General features: G+C 42.2%; 2 protein-coding genes across 13 annotated transcripts in view; one reads left to right on the plus strand and one right to left on the minus strand.

Annotated features, from left to right (window-relative positions):
- ATXN7L1 (ataxin 7 like 1) overlaps positions 1-10,578 on the minus strand; it is an 88,569-nt gene extending 77,991 nt beyond the window's left edge. For 3 of the 6 annotated variants that reach the window (XM_088134979.1, XM_088134980.1, XM_088134978.1), the window contains exons 1-2: positions 10,239-10,545; positions 9,614-9,682 (exon numbers count right to left, since the gene is read on the minus strand). In XM_088134979.1, coding sequence (XP_087991105.1) covers positions 9,614-9,682; positions 10,239-10,353 — 184 coding nt within the window. In that variant the 5' untranslated portion in view covers positions 10,354-10,545. Of the gene's footprint in view, positions 1-9,613; positions 9,877-10,238 lie in introns of those variants that run through there. The other 3 variants (XM_088134984.1, XM_088134982.1, XM_088134981.1) reach the window with 3 other exon arrangements.
- Positions 10,579-10,700: 122 nt separating this feature from the next.
- CDHR3 (cadherin related family member 3) overlaps positions 10,701-20,974 on the plus strand; it is a 55,638-nt gene continuing 45,364 nt past the window's right edge. For 4 of the 7 annotated variants that reach the window (XM_088134988.1, XM_088134985.1, XM_088134990.1 and 1 more), the window contains exons 1-2: positions 10,702-11,055; positions 11,569-11,716. The gene's annotated coding sequence lies outside the window, so the exon portion shown is untranslated. Of the gene's footprint in view, positions 11,056-11,568; positions 11,717-20,974 lie in introns of all 7 variants that reach the window. The other 3 variants (XM_088134987.1, XM_088134986.1, XM_088134991.1) reach the window with 3 other exon arrangements.

The raw sequence follows: 20,974 nt of genomic DNA on the forward strand, positions 1-20,974 counted from the left end.
CATGTAAATTTATATTTGGATTCATCTGCGAACCAACAAAGGTCCCTTACCCTCGTACTACGTCTCATGGAATGTGGTAATCAGCAGACATTCGCTGAAAATTGCTCAGAAGAATCCAGGAGTATAGATACTGCAGAGTCCATTAAACAAAAGACAATCAGAAATAATAAATCGTATTAATAGCTTTGTTGAGTACGAAGTAGAGCACGCATATAAATGGCAACGTTCTGTAATTAAGAGGGGAATTAAATCATTTCACATGAAGTATGAATAATCTTTGCTTTGATACTATTAAAACAGAACTCCAAATGCGGATGAAATAGTATTTCGTACAATCTACGAAAGCCATCATAGACAGGTTTAGCTTACCCAGTGTAGAGGTGTGCAGTCATCAGATTCAAACTGGGAAAGGTGTTCTGGATCTGGCATGGGAGTGTCTGCAGTGCCTGCCAATGGTACAGCCAACCCAAAATACCTTTCCCGCGACATAACCAAATACCTGCAGATCCGTAACGCAGTGAACATTTCACCGAAAGCCCAATTTCTTTTGGACTTCTAAAGGCTATTATCTAGCCAATACAGAAAAGTGTATCACACAGAAAGCCAACAAATATTGACAGCTTCCAAGAGAGCAGGGCAAGCTTCCTGTTATAAAACATGCCTACGCTCCAGCCCCAAAGGACAATTTCTCATAAACAGCAAATGAAGAAATCAACCCAGGTCTGGGCTACATCATTTAAAAATGCAGATAAGTGTTCCATCGCCCAAGCCTCTTTATAAAAACAAGTCTCTGAACAACAGAGAAAGCAAACGTATCAGCAACAACAGTTTTAGCATACCTTTTCCTAAATGTTGGTTCTTGATACAACAGGACAACTATTCAAGTAGTCATGCAAAGGGACAGTTCAGTATGAAGTGATGTAGTCCAGAAACAAGACTGCAATCTCACCAGAAAGAACTGGGGCCTAAGTTTCCATGTACAGCATGATAAAATACTTAGCACCAAACACCCAAACAGGCTTTTGAAAGGAAAGCTGGGAAGTAGCCAACTGTTCTTCTAATCTATAATCTTCTTTCTGCTGTTTGACTATAGTTAAATATTGACAAATATTTCTATTGCCAAGAAAAAGTGATCTAAATATCCAGTTATAAAAACAAATCCTCAAAAGTAAGGTCCACTGAGTTCCTCTGAGACAAGAATCATATTAGGGATAGAGAAGAAAGGAGGATCCAGGAATTATCCTGATCTTCCATGATTGTTCTACAAAATAAGGGCATCTCTATCACCAGCTTAGACTTTCCCTTCCCCACTTCCTATTTGGGTTCTAAACATGTCTAAACATAACAAAACTTGGGATTATTAATATGCAGAATGACAGCAACTACATAAAGTCTGACAAAATTCATACTTTAGGATCAGAATTAATTAATGTTGGCTAATCTTGAAAAGCTTAAGCAGTACTTAGTTCTTGGGTGGGGGACCACCAGGGTAGTAGGCTAGACTGGGAAATGCAAAAACTTCCTGGAAGAAGGCTGTGGCAAATAACTTCTGTATGGTTGCCAAAATAACCACACAGATATGTTTATCAATATACACTTGATTGAATGAGACTTTCTATACTCCAACGTGAAGCTTCATGCTTTCATTGCATCTTACATGCTTTGGGATAAATTAATATTTTTGCCCCAGCTCTGCACCTGACTATCTTGCAAAACGCTAAGCAAGGTCAGCAGGAGTTAGATTTGGATAGAACAGCATCAGGAAGTCTCAGGGCTACAAACCTGAAAAAATACCTTGAAAACACTTCCATCTCGCCACTCAAAGTCACTAGAAATCAAGCTTGAATCAAAGGAGACTTTACCGTATTAGTCTGTGGCAATCAGAATATGGTTGAGAATAAATCACTACCTTATTTACAGATTACCACTGACTCTAACCATTTATTCTACAATTATCAACATACATACATTTGGCATAAAGGGAAAAATACACATTGAAATAACTGTATCTAAAGACAATAGTACCAAAAGATGGATGGAATTTCCTCAGCATAAATCCAGTTTACTAGCCAAACTCTGATTATAAAAAGGCTCCCTGCACTTAATAAATTCAATAAGTTCATGGTGTATTTAATATTATCCAAATATATTTCATTTTCTCTGAGTTGCTATTTTTCTTCTAGGGAAAAAAGCCCTATGGTTAAACTGTAAATACAGCACTGGGTGCTGGGAACACCTTTCAAAATCCTTAAAGTAGTTGATAGTGCTCAAATAATCAGGTAGGTTTTCTTGCTTCCTTATCAGACAAATAAAGAGGATCTTCCAGATGCTCTTGCTTGCTTTTTCCATCAGTGTTTGCACAACTGGAAGGGTTGCAATCTTGTGGCCAACTGTCCCCCTTACGTTAAGTTGCACAGATTAGAAATGTAGGACTACTAACATAAAATCCATCAAAGAAGTTTATTCCAAAGGAAAGCTATTTATAAACATTTATATACAATGGTTAAAGTACCAGGTATCTCTTTTCAGTTTTTTCCACCTTACTTTAGGAATTAAGTTATTTATTTTTTTAAAATACTTAATTGTTACTGTCTATGCACAAGCCCACAAAAATCTCCAAATATTAACCAGTCAGAGAGCCAGTATGGTGTAGTAGATTAGGGAGATCCAGGTTCAAATCCATCCTATGGGCCTAGCACCCTTTCTCAGCTCAACCTACTTCACAGGTTGTTGTTGTGGGGAAAAAAGAAGAGGAGGGAATACTAAGTACACCACCTTGAGTTCTAGTACCAAATGTAGGATATAAATCTAACAAATAAATAAAACCTGCTGCCATACAAACATTCCTGTGAAAGAGCTCGTGTGTTAAGGAAAGAAAAAAAAGGAAAAGAAAAAAGTTTCTTTCATTTTCATCCCTTTTAACAGACGTAGTCAAAAGTATGGAATGTTTAAAATGTTATTTTGCTTTATTTACCACTATAGTCTGAATTAGTACAAATGATTTGCTTAATTAATTTTAGATTTTTTATCTCGCCTTTCTTATTTTTATAAATAACTCAAGGCGGCAAACATACCTTATACTGCTTCCTCCTCCTATTTTCCCCACAACAACAACCCTGTGAGGTGAGTTGGGCTGAGAGAGAGGGACTGGCCCGAAGTCACCCAGCCAGCTTTCATGCCTAAAGCGGGACTAGAACTCACCGTCTCCTGCTTTCTAGCCTGGAGCCTTCACCACTAGATTCTCTGGCTTAACCACTAGACCAAACTTAATTTATCACTGAGTTATACATTCAGAGGTGGGTCGCTGAGATCAATGCCTCTACTAACAGCCACAGCATTCAAACTTTGGATTTTCAATTTAAAAAGTTACATACTTGAAAAGTTTACCATATAAACTGCACATTTCTCAACCTGGAAAAAGCTGGATTATCCTATAGAAATGGCCAGAAGAGAGTTAAGATTAGCCTAGGTATTTATATGAAAACCTCATTTGTTTGGCTGAAAGTTAACAACCTAATGTAAAACTTACCATGTCCTCAGCAATTCTGTTTTTTGGGGATGTGGCAGAGTTATCATTTGAAATGTAGGATCTTTTTCTGAAAAGCACCACAATGTACCCCATTACTCAACAGAAATATCAACCATAATCCAAGGAAAGGCTGATTGGGATCATCCGGCTTGTTAAATCATGTTCAGTTTATGTCTGAATAAACTATAATGAGCTAAGTACATACGACATATAAAGATATAAAATACATTTTACAAATCACAGGGACTGCATTTATACAACGTTCTAAGCCAAAACCAGACAACAGCTTCACACTTTGTATAAACCAGGCCAACATTTATTTTCTTCCTCCTATTCACATTATCTAATGTTCCCCTATGCAATTTCCACTCCACATAAGCTAAACAGTATAATTAACAGTAGGCTGTTACAAAGTATTCTGAAGTTTGCCTTCCTTGCGGTATTAATTTGACTTCTATCTATCACGGTGATGTAATAATATTGTTCCTACACTGCCTGTAACAGAGGAATAACCTACTTTTTAAAAAGTATCTGTTGAAATATGATTGCTTAAGAAAAATGAAATCTATAAAATACCATGCTCAGTATAGTTAACGCAGGTAGCTAACGTTTTCTAAACTCAGTTTGATAGAACTTATTCTTGGGTTTCTGGACTATCTTGTGATCCATAGCATGTTGGCTCTTACATAATTGTTGTCAAATCAGATTTCCCTCCATGCCGCTTACGTGTATAGCAACACAGCACACAAACAGATGGAGCAGGAAAGACAGCTACAAAATGCGCAACTGATCCTACACTAGGAAAAAAGTTAACAGAATCCCTGTTTACTCATTCAAGTAAATGTGCATAGGTCTGTGAGTCTGAACTCCCTGCTCCATGTCAAGCCTGTATTTCTCAGTGTGGCATCAACAACACTGTGGAAATAGTAATAATAAAGTCTATTTTAAAGATATCAAGAATGAATATGAAAACTTCCAAAAAGTCATAATCTAATATTGTTATTAGATCAAGATGCCAAAAGGACAGCCTCTGCTTCTATTCTGATAAACTGGGTTCTGGTCCGATAAACTAACATTATAATGAGGTGCCATTAGCAGCAACTCAGCATAGCAAATATATCAGAGCATGTTTCATGGCCACCATCAATCCAATGGTGTTAAGCTTCCCAACTAATAGGCCATGGTATCCTGTTGTACAGTTGGTATCCCAACAACTTTAACAAGAAGGATGAGAATCTGAAAGTTAACAAAGCCTGGTTTCCAGCTTTACATCACACCCAAAAAACCAGCCCTTTAAGTAACCATCACCATATATAATCTACAGCAGTCTCACTGGAAAAAAAAGCAGTGATGTGTTTCAAAGACAGACCAATCAAAAATTAGCTCCTTCACGTCTTCAAATCAGACCAATTAAAAAATTCACTTGGACAAAGAACCAGTCAGAAACTGGCTTTCCAGAATTCCAGTCCAATTAGAAATTGGAGCCAGTTTGGTCTAGTGGTGAAGGCTCCAAGCTAGGAAGCAGGAAACTGTGAGTTCTAGTCCCACCTTAGGCATGAAAGCCAGCTGGGTGACTTTGGGCCAGTTACTCTCTCTCAGCCCAGCTTACCTCACAATCAGCTCCTGCTCAGTTGCCTGTGAGCTACACAGGCATGCCACAGAACAGACCACTTTGCCTCTAAAGATGCCAGCCACAACTGCTGGTGACATGGCAGGGAACCCAGATATTTAGACCATGGCCTATTAGTCTGGAAGCTCATCACCAACAAAACAGCATAGCAAAGTTTCACTTCCATGCCTACTGATGTCAAGTAGAATACAGACCTTTTACTAGCACTATATATCCAATGGAGCCTATTGCGATAATAGTAGAATATTAAGAATAATACAAACATCAGTTCTCAATCTGAACCTTTGCTTATCCAATAGAATATTAATCAAGATTCTTCTACACCCAAGTGCCTGCCACCACTATGCTCCCTGCTGGTATTTTGCAAATCAGTGAACACTTTATTATTTAATTGGGTATGTGGTGAATGATTTTCATGGTTTTTGTTGACTTGTATGGATGGACGTCTATGTTATTATCATTTATATTTATTGCTGAGTTTTCGTTTTCAGAGTGATTTCTGTAAGTTTAAGCTTATTGTAAAGTCCCTAGAACTGTATGAGCTGGGCAGTAAATAAGTATCATAAAATAACTAACTAAATAAATACTCATGATATTACTGCCTCTTCGTACAAGCCATTGAAGAACGTATTCTCTGGGCACGTTACATGAATGTTAAACACTCAGAAGAGAATGCATCAACAGCTCTGACAAACTGATGTAAGAATATGACAGCACACTGCTCTCTCACAGGGATAAATATTTATGATCCAGTGACAAAATACAGTGTGGGGTTTTTTTGGTTTTGTTTTGCTTTGTCCACAAGCTCTTTTCTCTGACCCACAGCTTTTCAGATTCCTTAGCTAGGCTCTTCAGACTGTAGTTACCTAATTGAACAGAAGACTTTTTTAAAGCTACTAATTGCTACGACACATGAAAAACCACCAGTTACAGGTTATAATATGGATGGCAAAGATATATTTTCCAATTCAAATTTCAGAAAAGGTACCTAAACTTCCATCATAGTCTTTTTATACCATAGCACAGTCTTTCTCAAGCTGAGGACAATGAAGTCACCCACTGGGCGCTAAGAGAGAAAAGCTAACATAGCACACCATAATTCAGATGTCATTGTTTACACTGTATTCTAAAGCCAAAAAGTTTTCTTTCTGCAAGTAAACTAGTATCAAACATTCAGCTGATCCGGAAAAAAAAGCAGACCCTGCACATACAGGAAAAATGCTAGGACCAAGAAAAGTATCAAAACCAACCTATCCATACAAGCAGAATAATTTTAAGGACAGCCACCACGGTAGAAAATGATCAGAAACTCCTTGCTGTAAGAAAGAAGGTCCCTATGCCTTTAATGATCACTAGAATCACACCATGGAGGCACTTTTAGAAACAACAGGCACCAATTCTACAAATAATGATCAGCCCCTGCCCCCACCAAGAAACCAAAACAGTCCTCTGCCCTGAGAGATTGAAGAGCTTTCTATATCATAATCAAGGAGCTGGTATTACTCCATAATCTATTAACCCAATAACATCCCAGTATTAATTCCTTTTTTATGCACAGTGATGAAAACCTCAAAAATAACTGGTTCATAGTGCGCGATGCCATGAAGATACTCAAGGCCACAGTGTTAAACTTAACCTGGAAGTAAATTCAGCTAAAATAATTGGGAACCATGTATACCATTTTTCACCCACAACTGTTAAATGTCAACATTATACTAACATGACACACTTACCTATGATTAATTTAACCATGATCTACTCAACAAACCCAATTTTCAGGGTTTACACAACACACTAAATCCTAAACTAACCACGTGGGTTTGCAAAGCACATTAAAGTAAATGTGGTTGACTAGTTTATCGCTCAATGTGTTGTTAAAACAATGTCACATATTTTCAATCTATAGAGGTAGAGAATTAATTCCTAATTCAAATTACTGAGATATGCTGGCATTGGAACATTTTGACAGTCCTTCTATAGCCTCTAAATACATACTGCATACTAAGACCAAGTATCTGTTTTGAAAGTATACCAATAAATTCTAGAAATCCAATGTATTTCATGATAACAACTGGTCTGATTGTTGTACAGTAAGAAGTGTAACATACTGTAACTTGCTCTCCCTCCCATTTTGGGGCCATAAAGTACCCCACTCCTCCTGACTCCAGGGCGGAAAAATCACGCATGCAGTTAACAATGGACAGCATATTTCTAATCAATGCCACATTCAGCCTCTTACTTAATCTGAGGGTTAGGGTTTTTTTAACTGCACTAAAATTCATAATTAAATACATTACTTAAAGGGCTACTCAGCAGTATGGCTATGCAAATTTTGCAAGGGAGCACTTTGTTGAGCACATTGGCACTAGCAAAGCACCCTTCCTGATGTGTTGAGACGCCCAGTCTTCCACAAAGCTCCCTGCAGTTGCTCTGAGGGTTTCCCCACATCATTTTTGCACACATTCGCACCTCTTTGCTAGCAACTACAGCAAAAGTATTGTCTGCATGTGAACATACCAGCAACTTGTAAAAATCCTCCAATTAGTCATGCCAACCCTTCTTGGGGTCATTTTGCAAAATGCCAATGCACTTTTGGAATCTTCCCTTCAAAGCTTTATCCAGCCCTACTAGACAATGCAAAATGTCCCAAACTTTTCAGAACAGAATACTTTATTGCAGTAAGAGTCCAAATTATCATAAGTAGCAAACATACAAGCCAAACATCCTCAAAAATGTTTACATTTTATCAATATTCTTTAGAGAGGTAATAATCACTCCAAGTGGCTAGATGGCCTGTAAACCAGCTGCAACAACATTCAGTGTATTCTGGGATGGCTTGTAAACCTCCTAGATATATTAAGCAGAAAAAAATGTTTACAGAGGTAACTACAAAAGATCATCACACCCAACTGCTTCAAGGGTAAATTGCAGGCTTAATTTAAACATAGTTAAGAAACTGTCTTATATGGTGTTAGAGCACTGTTCCATCTAGCCCAATACACCAGCACAGGCTGGCAGTAACACAACCTTTTTTTCCAGTCTTAGCCAGAGTGAGAAGACAGAATTTTCTGCATGCAAAGTGACAATTCTACATACAGACCCTGGTGATAAGCCAGGGCAGTAATTTGTCTGCCAAGCAACTTGGAGAAGCTGTGGTCTCTAAAACAACAAAAACTCAGACAACTTGAGACACTGAACTTCAGAGAGGCAAGAAATCCAGGAGCCTGTCAGGATTGCTTCCAATGCATAAGTTAGCTTAGGACATGGAAGATCAAGTCAGCTCACTCATAAACATGGAATAAAATTTCCTGGGCATTTTTGCATATAGCATAGCTACGCTTACTCAGAAATCCCACTACAACCCAGGTAAATGCCATGCTAGAATACAAGCCAACTGACACTGAATCCTGTGAGAATTAATTTTGAGTAAATATACTTATGATGGTCCTGAGCAAACCATAGCAGCCATTAGTCCACAATCACAAAAAGGAGAGCTCCAAAAGAGATCGAGGGTGGTGAGCTATTCTCACCCAAACGACTGAGACCTCGTTGATGAGATACTACCTCAGCATGATGGTTTACAAGATCACCTTCACTGTAACTTGTCCTGTCCAGCTTTCTACACACTGTAGGCGTTCTATAATAACAGATAACTTTTTATGTCCATTCGTTCTAAATGTTAAGCCTTTGTTTTATGAGATCATAAACCTACCCAGAGTTACTGATATTAATCCATGGGCAGTCTACACAACGTATTACAAAGCAAATCTGTCAATACGTCCTGACTACAATCTAAGTTCCTTCTTTTATCAGGAGTATAGCTTATTTGCTAGCATTAGTCATGTCTAATCTGCATACGTTCACCCCAAAATGGGCAACACATGGATAGTTCTTTAAATTGCAAGCAACGCACGGTTCTGTGAGAACATCCAAGGGACTCAAGGATGAGTCAGTTTACAAGATTTAACCCTATATAATCACTATGTACCTTCCTGCAACCAGATGTTCACCACTAGAAAAACTAAAGCTAAAAAATGCAGTTTGATCCAACATCTGGTGATGACCACATTCTCTTCAGAAAGACTAAAACAAACTTGAAGAACAGGCTGTTGTGATGGTGGAGCTGTCACTGGAGCAAAGGAGCTAACCGATTTGGAATTAGGTAAACAATTATTTATTTCCACATAACGACACAGCCTCATCCACAATTAACAACAAGATGCCAAACAGAAAGCGGCTTCACTGACAACCTCTGACACGTTTCATGCTCACGGGTCGAGAGACCCCGCCGTACAGAGAACCGAGCCAACGCAGGCCTCCCGGCCCTTTTAAGGGTTCCGTCTACACAGCACCCCGTGTGGCTTTCAGGCAGTGGCCTGGCCCGTGAGGGAACGCTTCGCACCCCCCAAGAAAAGGAGGGAGAGAAAGGAGCTGGCCCGGCCCCGGCCCCTTACCTTCTTTATTAAGCCTCATCACCTCTCTGCTGTGGCCGCCCTCTTTTCCGGTCTCTTCTAGGTCAACACCTGCAGGAGAAAAGCACCGTCAGAGGGAAGCCCAGACAGAGACGGCACCCGCGTGCCCGCGCTCGGGTCCAGCCGGGTAAGGGCCGGAGGGGCTGAGGGAGGGGGCCGAGGGTCTGGCTCGCCCCCCAGCGGGGCGGCCGCGCGCCACCCCTGCCCTGCCCTGCCCCTGCCCGGCATCCCGGCCGCCGGCATCCTTCGGCCGCGCCATCCCACGCCCGGCCCCCCGAACCGCGCGGCGCCCCCCGCCCCGCCCCCCGAGCCGTCTGGCACCGCGGCGCGGGGCTGCTCCGCTCCCGCCCCCGCCCCGCGGCTGGACCGGCGCAGCCCACGCACATGGCCGAGGCGGGGGAGCGGGCCGGTGGTCTCCACGCAACCGAGGGACGCGGGCGGGAGCCCCCGCCGCCCGCCGCCGCGGGGAGGAAGGGCGAGGGGCGGCGAGCAGGGCGTGCAAGTGCCGCCCGCCCGCCCACCCGTTCCGACGCATCGCATGTGCGCGCTCGGGGACCAGGGCGCAGCCCGCCCGTCGGCCGACCCCGGGGTCCGGCGGTGCCCTTACTGTGCGGGGGGGCGGCGCAGTGCGCGTGCGGGAGGGCGGCCTCCCGGACCCAGGCGGCCCAGGGCTGGCCCAGGAACGCCTCGGGACTGGGCACGGGCCGCTCCAGGGCCGCCATGGCAGCAGCGCCGCCGCCGCCGCCGCCGCTCCTCCTCCTGCTCCTCCCGTGCAGCCGCCGCCGCCTCGTCCGCCGCCGCCGCCGCCGCCTCCCCCCGCCGCCCCTGCGCCTCCGCGGCCGCTGCCGCGCGGCTCCGACCCCTGCCCCGGCTGCTTCCCCGCTTCCTTCGGCACCAGCGCGCAGCCAGCGAGCAGCCAGCCAGCCAGCCACGGGATTCGAGAACGCCGCACGTCATCCTCGGGACGTTCCGCCGCCCACACGGGGGTAGTGTCAGCCGCGCTCCCTATCAGATCGGGCGCCCCGCTCCCGATGCGCAGGCGCGTTGGCGGGCGGCGAAGCCGGTGCCCTCACGCGCGCGCTTCCCTGAAGCCGCCCGGGAAAGCAAGCGAGCGGGCGACGGTGGGGCGGGGGACGGGGACGGCGCTCAGCCGGGCCGGGCCGGGCCGTGCGCGGGCGGAGGAGGGCGCGCCGTCGTGCCCCGGGAGGGCTCCGCGCCCCCACGCCCAGGGTCCCACTCCGCGCAGAGGCGCCCCGGAAACGTGTCTCCTGCGAGGAGGAGGAGAGGCACCTGTCAAGACGGCGCGGCGGGGGGCGCCGGTTGGTCTCGGGGCAACGCGCGGGGGAGGCCGTCGGCGAGGAGCAACGAGGGCGCGGCCCGACTTGCCAACCCTGGTGCCCCCAGCCGCGGGGCTGCAGCGAGAGGTTGGCAGAGGGCGGGGGGGCTGCTTTCCAACCAGCCCTGCAACAGCCTGGTGCTGCTGTGGTGCTGTCCAAAGGGATACGGGGAACTACAGCTCCCAGAATTCCCAGCGGGAGGAAAAGAAATGGGAAGGAAACCGGAGTGCAGTAAATTGATTGAGGGGTTCTGAGGGCTTCAGGAGGTGGGTCCCAGGCCCTGCAAGGCAGAAGCCGGTCTCCTCACTTCCAGCCGTGCCCCATCACGTACACACATAGTCCTTGTTTAGTGACCACAAGTGGGACCAGCAACTCAGTCATTAAGCAGAGGGGTCGCTAAGTGAAACTGCAAGTGTGCTTATGATCTTCCTTCAGCTTTCCTTTGCTTACAGACCTGCAAAGGTCGTAAGTGCGAGGATTGGTCACAAAGTTACTTTTTCATCACTATCGTTTTACCAGGCAGTCACTAAATGAGGATCAGCAGCCCCACCCAACATTTGTACCTTTCCTAAAGTTTTTTTTTCCCCTCGATTTTGACAGCAACTTCACAGCATTGCCCATCTGTTGTTAAAACGATACAAAGCTTGCCTGCGTCACTGTTATCTTGGCACAAGGCTGGTTGGATGACTTAGAAGACTTTATAAATCGTTAGCGCAGAAATGAACTTCTCTGGCAAAATGGTGAACAGGTAAGAGGCAGAATGGTTATTTGGACTGAATGATGGATCCCCACCAATAAGTGTTCCTGACTCAGAATATAATAACAACAGATCAGGCCTTTGGTACTCAGTGGGGTTTCCTATCTAGGTTTGAACGGGGTAGTGAGTAGTGGCGTGGCTTTGCAAGATCTGCAGAGAAGGGAGTATCATATCAAGTGGAACTCATTGGGAGAGGAGGTGATTGGGAATCAACATAACTGCTGTATCTTGCATGTTGCTGTGTCCTTAAAAAGTTCATCTAAAATTAGAGTTGACCTTTCTCTCCCCTTGGGCCCTGTCCTAACTTGCCCTTAACCGCAGCGCAGCACCACCTTCCTCTCGTTTTGCCCCCAGCCCATCACCGAAACCGCTCAAAGTCATCCGTAGGAATATTGATCAGAAAGCTGTCTTTTCTTTCCTTAAACTGGCACTCTCCCACCACACCTTCAAGGACTGTAAAGTCTTTATCATCCGTTAACTTAGAGCTGGGGCCAGCAGAGCTGTGAGATCAGAGGTGTGTTTTGGGAAGCACTAGCGTTCTCCTTCTCCGCTGGCCACTATCCAGCTTCTACACTGGGCATTTACCTCCCAATATTTCAGTCTCTGTTCTCTGAGATCCTTCTGGGATCATCACCTCTCCTCGCAATCTGTTTTTGACCCCAGCTTCTCTCCAGACTTCCAACAAGCTAGAACAGTGTTTCTCAACCTTGGCAACTTGAAGATGTGTGGACTTCAACTCCCATAATTCCCCAGCCAGGCTGAATTCTGGGAGTTGAAGTCCACACATCTTCAAGTTGCCAAGGTTGAGAAACACTGTGCCAGAGAAAAGCTCAGCTCTGTCATTTCGTTTGGGGACAAATAGAGGTCATATTAGTGCTATTTTTCTTGAACAGTATTCTAAACAGGCTTGATCTCAATTATTCTATTTGAGGAAGGAGAGGGAGCATTTTTTGCAAATTAATTAATATTTCGATTTTAGATACCGCCCATCTCACAAAGAAGTGACTCCGAGCGGTTCACAATAAAACAACAGTAAATATTAATTAAAATACAATAAAAACAGTAAAAAATACAGTAACAATAGAATGAAACTAAACACATACACAAATAATAATATCTTCCAATATGTTGACAATCAGTAAGTTGTTAACATGTTCTACTTTGAGTACCTAGGTTAGCTTTGACTTTAATGCAACTGTCCCATTTTTCCTTAGCACAGCACCCAGAAAATAATGAGGGGGGCTGAGCTGGGTTTGTGCTGCTTATTTCCAGCTTCTCTATATTTTCAGATAAATCATTTCCCTATTCCTTGGTAAGAAGTAAGGCTTGGTTGCCCAACAACTAGTCAGTTTCATTTCTCCTGCGAAGAGGATCTAACTAGTTGCACAATCATAGCAGGGTGCTTTTTTTCTGCTTTGATATCTTCTCATATAGGTCTGATTTCATTTTTTTTTTTAAACTTGGGGAATGCGGCTCAACCAACCTAGAAATCCATGCAGTGTTTGGAATTCAGCCTGCCCCATTCCTTATGTAAGGTCCTGCTTGATGGACATTTTCTTCACTGGCTGGTGACTTGCTGAAAGGGGACATCAGCAAAGTCAGGAGAGAAAACCAGGCCTGACCAGCATGCTCACCCAATTTGGGCAAAACCATCTGGCAGTGAGGCAAAGGAGATCCAACAGAGGCAGGATATGGATTGGCAGTGAGGATAGGAAATGTTATGGAGATATGGTATGTCAAGAATGGGTAGATAGCTCTAACTCAGTAATAGGGAAAGGCCCTAATGCCTAAATTTTACCTATCCTTTGAATGAGTGTCTTAGGAAACACTGCAGGGAATTCCACCAATATATACTATAATGTAAGGTGGCAATTCAGTGCCTTCTAGTCAATTCCTCTGAATTTTGCAGCACTTCTACATTCATCATCAGTGCTCCTCAGCTGCCCCATTTCTATCTCTTTGGCTTCCTTGTTTCTTCTTTGTCAACTTCTTCTCTCCAACTAATCTTCACCTCTCTCCACTTGCCCTCGACTTAAGTCCCTCAAAGCAGACCATCGTGCAAAGCCTGCATTCATCTTCTACAGTTGCTACTACAACTGTTCCTACAAGATTGTTGCTATCGTGCACTGCAGAGGTTCAGTCTCCAAGAAGAATAGTTATAAATACAATCTGGGGAAAAAAATAGTGAAAATAGTATCAAGAGACCAGACTGAAATAGGTGTCTCTGCTTCCTGAGTGAGGGAGAAATCATGGTGAATTAATACTTAAATAGATCTTCCCTGAAAAACAGATATGAACCAGAATAACCAATACACAAAGACGTTACGGCATCAGAGCATTTCAGCAGTAGGTTTGCTACCATGCTAGTAGTTTTGCTATTCATAATTTGTTGAATAAGCCACAGTGGCTAGGTCCTTGAATCATGCTAAGCCAAAATCAAATGAACCGTATTACAGGGTGAATTCAGCTGTAGTCTATTGGATGGACCTTCCTTGGGCTTGGAAGCTAAACAGGATTGGCCCTGGTTAACCTGCATTTCTCTACTTATGTGCCATGATTTACATGTGGGTTCTCTTTGTATATTTTCTTTGCCCAAAGAATTTATAGGTACTGCAGTGCTCACTTACTGACCATTTGTTCAGTGACTGTTTGAAATTACGATGGCACTGAATAAGGAGACCTACAACCAGTCTTCAAAGTTGCAGCTGTTGCAGCATCCCTGTAGTCATGTGATCACAATTTAGTTGATTGGCAACCAGCACACATTTATGATGGTTGCAGCATCCTGTGGTCACGTGATCACCATTTGCGACCTTCACAGCCAGTTTCCCACAAGCTGCAAAGTCAGTGGGAAGCCAGTAGGAAGTCACAAGTCCCATTCATGTGATGTTGTGCTTAATGATGGCAGGTGATTCATTTAATGACCACAGCCAGAACTGATGACATAAGTTGGGTGTGGTCATGTGATGTTTTACTTTACAACCGTGTTGCTTAGCGATGGAGTTGCCGGTCCCAATTGTGGTCAGTAAGCGAGGACTACCTGTACTTTGAACTGATTAATTCCACAGATGTTTCTTTATATGTTGCTGTCAATCAGGAAGTCCATTCTTTTGTGTTTGCTTTGTCATCTCTTTCTGCAGCCTTATTCCTTGGTATTGATTTCTTCTGTCAGTAACATATCTTCATTCATACAACACACTAAGCTGTAATGTGGTTAGTTCCATTTTAGCTAAGCAGGTTGTATGACCTGAGCCATTGTAGTTTGTAGGGAATAGTTTATAGAAAGCAAAGTCACCTTTGATTCACACTTGAGTTCAGTTAATTATGCAATTTAGTACTGTCTTTTTCTGGGTTTTGTTTTTTGACTTCCCAGGCTAGCCTAAAGTGCTGGATTTCCCATTCAAGCACTAACCAGGTCTTCCTCTGCTTCATCTTCTAGATTGGTCATGATCAACTAGGTACTGCCACCTAACTAGGGTCAAGCCATCATTTTTAATTTAGCAGTTTGTATGAACCATACCAATTGTAGCTTATCCATACAGAATACTAAACCATAAACCATGATTTGGAAACTACAATGGCTAAATAAGAATCAAACAAATTGCATTGCATTTTTAGTATATTGTGTGAACATACAACATACTGTGTCTGAACATACCCTTCTCATATCTCTACTTTTTTTTCTAGACTTAGGTGCTATTTCGGTTGTTTGCCAGCTCTGAAAGGCATACAGTCCTACCATACATGAACTGGATTCATGTAATGAAAGAAAGAAACTTTCTTACTTTTCAAGTAAGAAAATAGAGTCAGATAACAAATATTATGTGTTGGATTTAACATAATAATAGCAAAATATTCCCATATTACAGAGCCATAAAAACATATAGTCACATACACATAGAAAGGAGGAAATCAGGTGTTGATTACATCCCTAAATTCCAATAATTTGGGATTATTGAATCTCAGGGGGCAGAGGAGACAGTGATTGACATGGCACACCTCCAAGAATCCTGTAGATCAGTGTTTCTCAACCTTGGCAACTTCAAGTTGTGTGGACTTCAACTCCCAGAATTCCCCCCTTTGAAGGACTACCTTCAAAGGAATACCTGCTTGGGGGGGTATTCATGGACCTATCCTGTTTCAGCTAAGCCATTGTAAGCTTTTGGAGTTTTGGGGAATTCTGGGAGTTGAAGTCTACACATCTTGAAGTTGCCAAGGTTGAGAAACACTGCTGTAGATGACATTTCATAAGAGAGGGAACTTGGAGGGAACTAATCTAGTTGGGTGAATAGAAACTGTTGGGACAGACAGTCTTGTAGATATCCATGTCCTAAGCTATGAATGTCTTCAAAGAGAACAACCAGCACCTTGAAATGCTCCCAGAAGCCCACCAGTAACCAATGCAGCTTTTAAAGCAGCATGTTACATGGGCTAACCAAGGGGACCCATGCCTCCTTTCTCACTATTGTTGCTATCACTGCCATGGCACCTCTTTTCTACTACTTTTGCTGAGACCTGCTCTTGAAAGTCTCAGCATGGAGTTTCCTGTGAGTCTTAAAGCAAGCCTCAGATTAAAGCTACATTTTCTTCTAAATAAGATGGCATTCCCTTTGAAGGACTACCTTCAAAGAAATATCTGCTTGGGGGGTATTCATGGACTTATCCTGTTTCAGCTAAGCCATTATACACTTTTGGTGTCTTGGCTTAGTGTATTTATTTCTCAGACTTCTAAGCCAACAAAATCCAACGACTCATGGATACTTGTAAATATAAATATACAACTTGACAGATACAAAGACCGTAAAATGCAATAGAAGATAGAAAGAGATACAAGTACTGTTCTGGCTTATTCAACAAAACATAACTAAGACAAACCATAACTTGGTGCAGTGGTAGGTAGTCTACTGCCCAGAATAAGTCATTTTGCTGCCAAATTTCAACAGGGAGACCTAAGGGGATTCTGGGGCTACAACAGTGAGGTGGAAAGGATGAAGTGGGTACATTAGGCTTTTACAAAGCACAAGACATGCGTGTTCACTGTTAAACCCTCTAAACCATGATTTGTAGATAGATAAGCTACTGTTTTCTAGATTGACACATTATGCTAAGCTATAAAGCAGGGGAGCACAACATTTGTAAAAGCCAGGTGATTCCAGGGGGTGAGGGTTAAAAAAGTCAACATGGCAGCTATGACTGCATGAAAGAAGTCCCACCATCGCAGACACGTGTAAAAAAAGGGATGGAGCTTTGCTCACATGGTCATAGCTGTCATCTTGACTTTCTTGAACCCTCCCTCCAATTTCCCTTGTTCCATCAGAAACACCAACTTGCAGGTTGCATTACTTCCTGCTTGGGCTGGAAGGAGGACAAGAGGATGTGAGGAAGAGATGGGAGTTCACAGGATGATTTGCAGAGAAGGAAGGACTACAGGTAGATCTAGCTGGGATGAGCGAGGGAGACAACACACAGAGGCTGTGATGGCAGGGTGTGGTCAAGCTTAGGGAAGGCGGAAAACAGGTGGAAGCAGCGGGAAGAAGAGTTATTGCCACAAGACTCAGCCACAAAATCCGGGAGGATTTTGAGATCTGGATATGAGCTCCTGGCAGACCACCATTGCATCTGAGTGCTTGTAAACCATGATTTATGATTTACAAACTACAATGGCCAGATTTTGTACCAAATGCTAAAATGTTAGCTAAAACCAGACTAACAAAGTTACAACTTGGCATGATTGTAAATCCAGATATCTTTAGAGACTTCTATAAAATTAGTGGGACTTGTTGGTTGTTATTAAGTCTTGCTAATTTCAGTAGGTTTCCGTTAAATAAAATAAGCTCGGATCCTGTGTGAAGAAGCACCTTTAAAAACTGGAAAAGAATCTGTGGAAAAATAAGTTGTAGAATTTCTGTTACTTCAGCCCAAAAACGTTTTGAAACACTGTAAAACCCATAGCTTTTTTTGGTTAGGAACAAAAACTTGGCAGGTAGGAATCCCACAAACAGCCAACCCTCACTGCTTATTCTCTTCAGCTTAAATACCATGTGTGTTTAAAAAATGTAGTTTCTCTCAGCCTGTATGTACTAAACTTGTCAATATCTGCATTCGCCTTGTTAACAGAGACTTTCAACAACCATAAAATAAATCTTTAATCAAAGATATGATGTTTCCCGAGTGCCGTCGGTTAACTATGTCAGTTATGTACAAACATTTCAAGATCTGGAAGCTGAGGTCAGCTGGAGTCCAGAAGAGATATTCTGTCTTTTCTTCCCCTAGCAGTGCAAAACTTAATCACTGCCATATTAAAATGAGTTAACACGGTGCGGAGTCACTGCTCACACTGTCTATTACAGCTGTAGCTTTCTAATAAGTATGAACTGTTTAGTGATTTTAGTTCTGCCTTCAGGCATTGCAGACTGGAGAGCACTTACCTTCTCCAAATTGGATGCTGTTTTCTGCCTGTAGCTTTTTAGCAGATCCGGTAGGAATTACAGCAACAGAACTAAATGCAGACACTCAACCGTTCTTGACACCTGTCTTGTCTGCAAGGGATTTCAGAGAATACAAGCAAGGCTGGCTCCTCTTTCATGCTCAGATTTACTTGGAATAAAAACAATCATTACAACATATAGCAAGAATCCATATAATTCTACACAAGATCATTTAATGCCTCATTTCAATCAGTGCATGACATACACTGCAATTACCAAAAACTGCTTTTTCTAAGTCTAAGAAAACGATGACTTTCATAGCTGTGGTATGCTGTAAATGGCCAAGCGCAGATATTGTGCTAAATCATAAACTCTTGACTTATAAATGACTTATAAACTCTTGACTTATATGACTTATAAATATATAAACCAGAGTGGCTGGATTCACATTATATGATAAGCCAGAACCAAACAAGCCCACATGTATGGCTTACTGTGATATATGAACCCAGTTTTGAGGTCCAACAGGCATCAGGGGTGCCTTATCAGCCCAAGGATGTGTATTGATGGAAGGTTTCTAACACTATCCCTAAAAGGATAATTGGCTGTTTCCTTCACACATTGTGTTCTAAGCCAACGTGTGGTTTGCTGATTTTTGGCTTGACCTAATATAGGAACAACAAGGGTAGATCGTAAACGATCACTTAGCCATTGTGGAGTTAGTCCATCTGAATTTCCCATGGAAAAGATAACGTTGGAAGAAATGGTAGAAAAACACAACTGGGAAATGGCAACCTTTGGACCCCCCCCCCCCCCCAATTCTCTTGGGACAAGGAAATATCACAATAAACTCCTTTGGAAGCAACCCAAGGACCAGAGGCAGGAGAAATGTGAAGCACATGTACACTAATACACGCCGCTGTGCTCAGGTTAGAGCACAGTAGAACATGATGCTTTTCCTATCATTCAAGTGGAATCTGGTTTCCTGCATATTGGCTCCATTATGCTATGTCTTTCTGGAACAATGGAACACAGGTCTTAACCACTACTTGTGCATTTTCCTTTCAGGTATGTGAAGAACGCTAACATGTCCCTCTTTAGTTTAATCTTCTCAGGGTTAATTTTTTTTAGTCTCTCTTCACAGGACTTTATCCCTGTGGTGCCCAGAACTGGTGAAGGTGGACAGAAGTAGGATAAAATGGAACTTTTACTTCCTGCAATTTGAAAATTATATTTCTATTGATGCACCCTAAATTATATTTTGTCTTTTTTGTAGCCATGCCACACTGCTGACTCATAATTCAGTTTGCAACGACTACTGTATTATTCCAAGATCTTCTGCATAAGTAATGTTACCAAGCTAGGCACCCACAGTGCATGTGAATTTTATTACCCAAATGAAGAATTTAGCACTTGTCTCTGATACATTTCTGTTATTTTCATCCCATTTTTATAACTATCAATATAATTTTAAATTGTATATCTGCTTCTAGGTTATTAGCTATCCAACCAAATTTCAGTCATCTGCATGCATGTTCACACTACAGACCAAATTGTGGTGGCTAGGTGGTGTTTCAGGGTGTTGTATGAATCCAGTTGTGTTTAATGTTGGTGAGGATATAAAATTTATCCATAATTATGGTTACAAGAAAGAGTAAGAACAATTAAATGAAAGGAGGGCTAGTTCCACTGCTCTGTAGCCATTTAACTCTTAATCAAAGTTAAGTGACTGGCACATTATCTATCCCAACCTCACAAGAAACCAGTTCAGCAATCGGATGCCAATTATTTTAAAGTTTTATTAACAGATCTGTTTTTGGATTTTTCCCATTGCATGAAAATGTATTTGTTCCATCATTTTTATGTATATATTCCTGTTGTAAGCCTAGCCCCAGGAGGGTCAGATACTCTTTGTTATATACTCACAGAGACAGCTATCCCAGCCTGTCCCTTTGCTCGACATAGAAAAAGGTCGATCGTTGTAAAACCAAGGGAAAGTCTGTTTATCAAAACTGGAAAAAACATGAGACTGCAATAATTTCCCACAGCCTCTGGTTAAAGTTTAGAATTTCCAGGAATGTGGTGGAAACCCAAGGAAGCAAAGGAAACTTCCGCGTAGGAGACTCCTATTTCTATAGATACAGGTGAAACTTCTAAGCAGGAATCTCTGCAAGATTTGATTTTGTAGTGCTAATGTCTTAAGATCTCCAGTCTTTTTTTTCTCTGTACCACTTATAAAATTGGTTGTTCAACTTGCAGCTTTGATTCTATCTTCAGGCTGGGATATATTTTTCTTCTTTAGAATCTCTTCATAATCTGTAATATTAATTTGCAATACTCTCTTTTCAGAGTAGTTCACTGACATTTTGTAGTCTGTCCAGAACAATATATTTTTTGGATTTTTCTTTGATTTATGTAATTTACTAGCTGTTTTTCTCATGACTTGGGCAATTCTGCAATTTATCTTCTTCAACACTGAATGTTTGCTTTTTAATATTAAATATTTAAAATATATATATACCGTACATTTTATCTTTTATTTTTTAAAATAAAGTTTGGTTTTTGTTTACTTGTGGTAAGATTTGTTTATCTCGCAGAGAAGAAGGAAGCGCTGAACCCCCTAGATATTATAGTGATATAAACCAGCCACTCCGGTTTATATCACTATAGCGCCCGGAAGTTGCTTTATACGCAATTGGCTTTTTGACCTTTTAATTTTTTTTTAGATTTTTTTATCCCACTTTTATTATTTTTATAAAGAACTCAAGGCAGCACAACAACAACCCTGTGCGGTGAGTTGCGCTGCGAGAGAGAGATTGCC

Source organism: Python bivittatus, unplaced genomic scaffold (assembly GCF_059951505.1).
Source record: "Python bivittatus isolate LINGU-HERP-01145 unplaced genomic scaffold, Pbiv_v1 ctg000120_np1212, whole genome shotgun sequence".
NCBI classification, from domain to species: Eukaryota; Metazoa; Chordata; class Lepidosauria; order Squamata; family Pythonidae; genus Python; species Python bivittatus.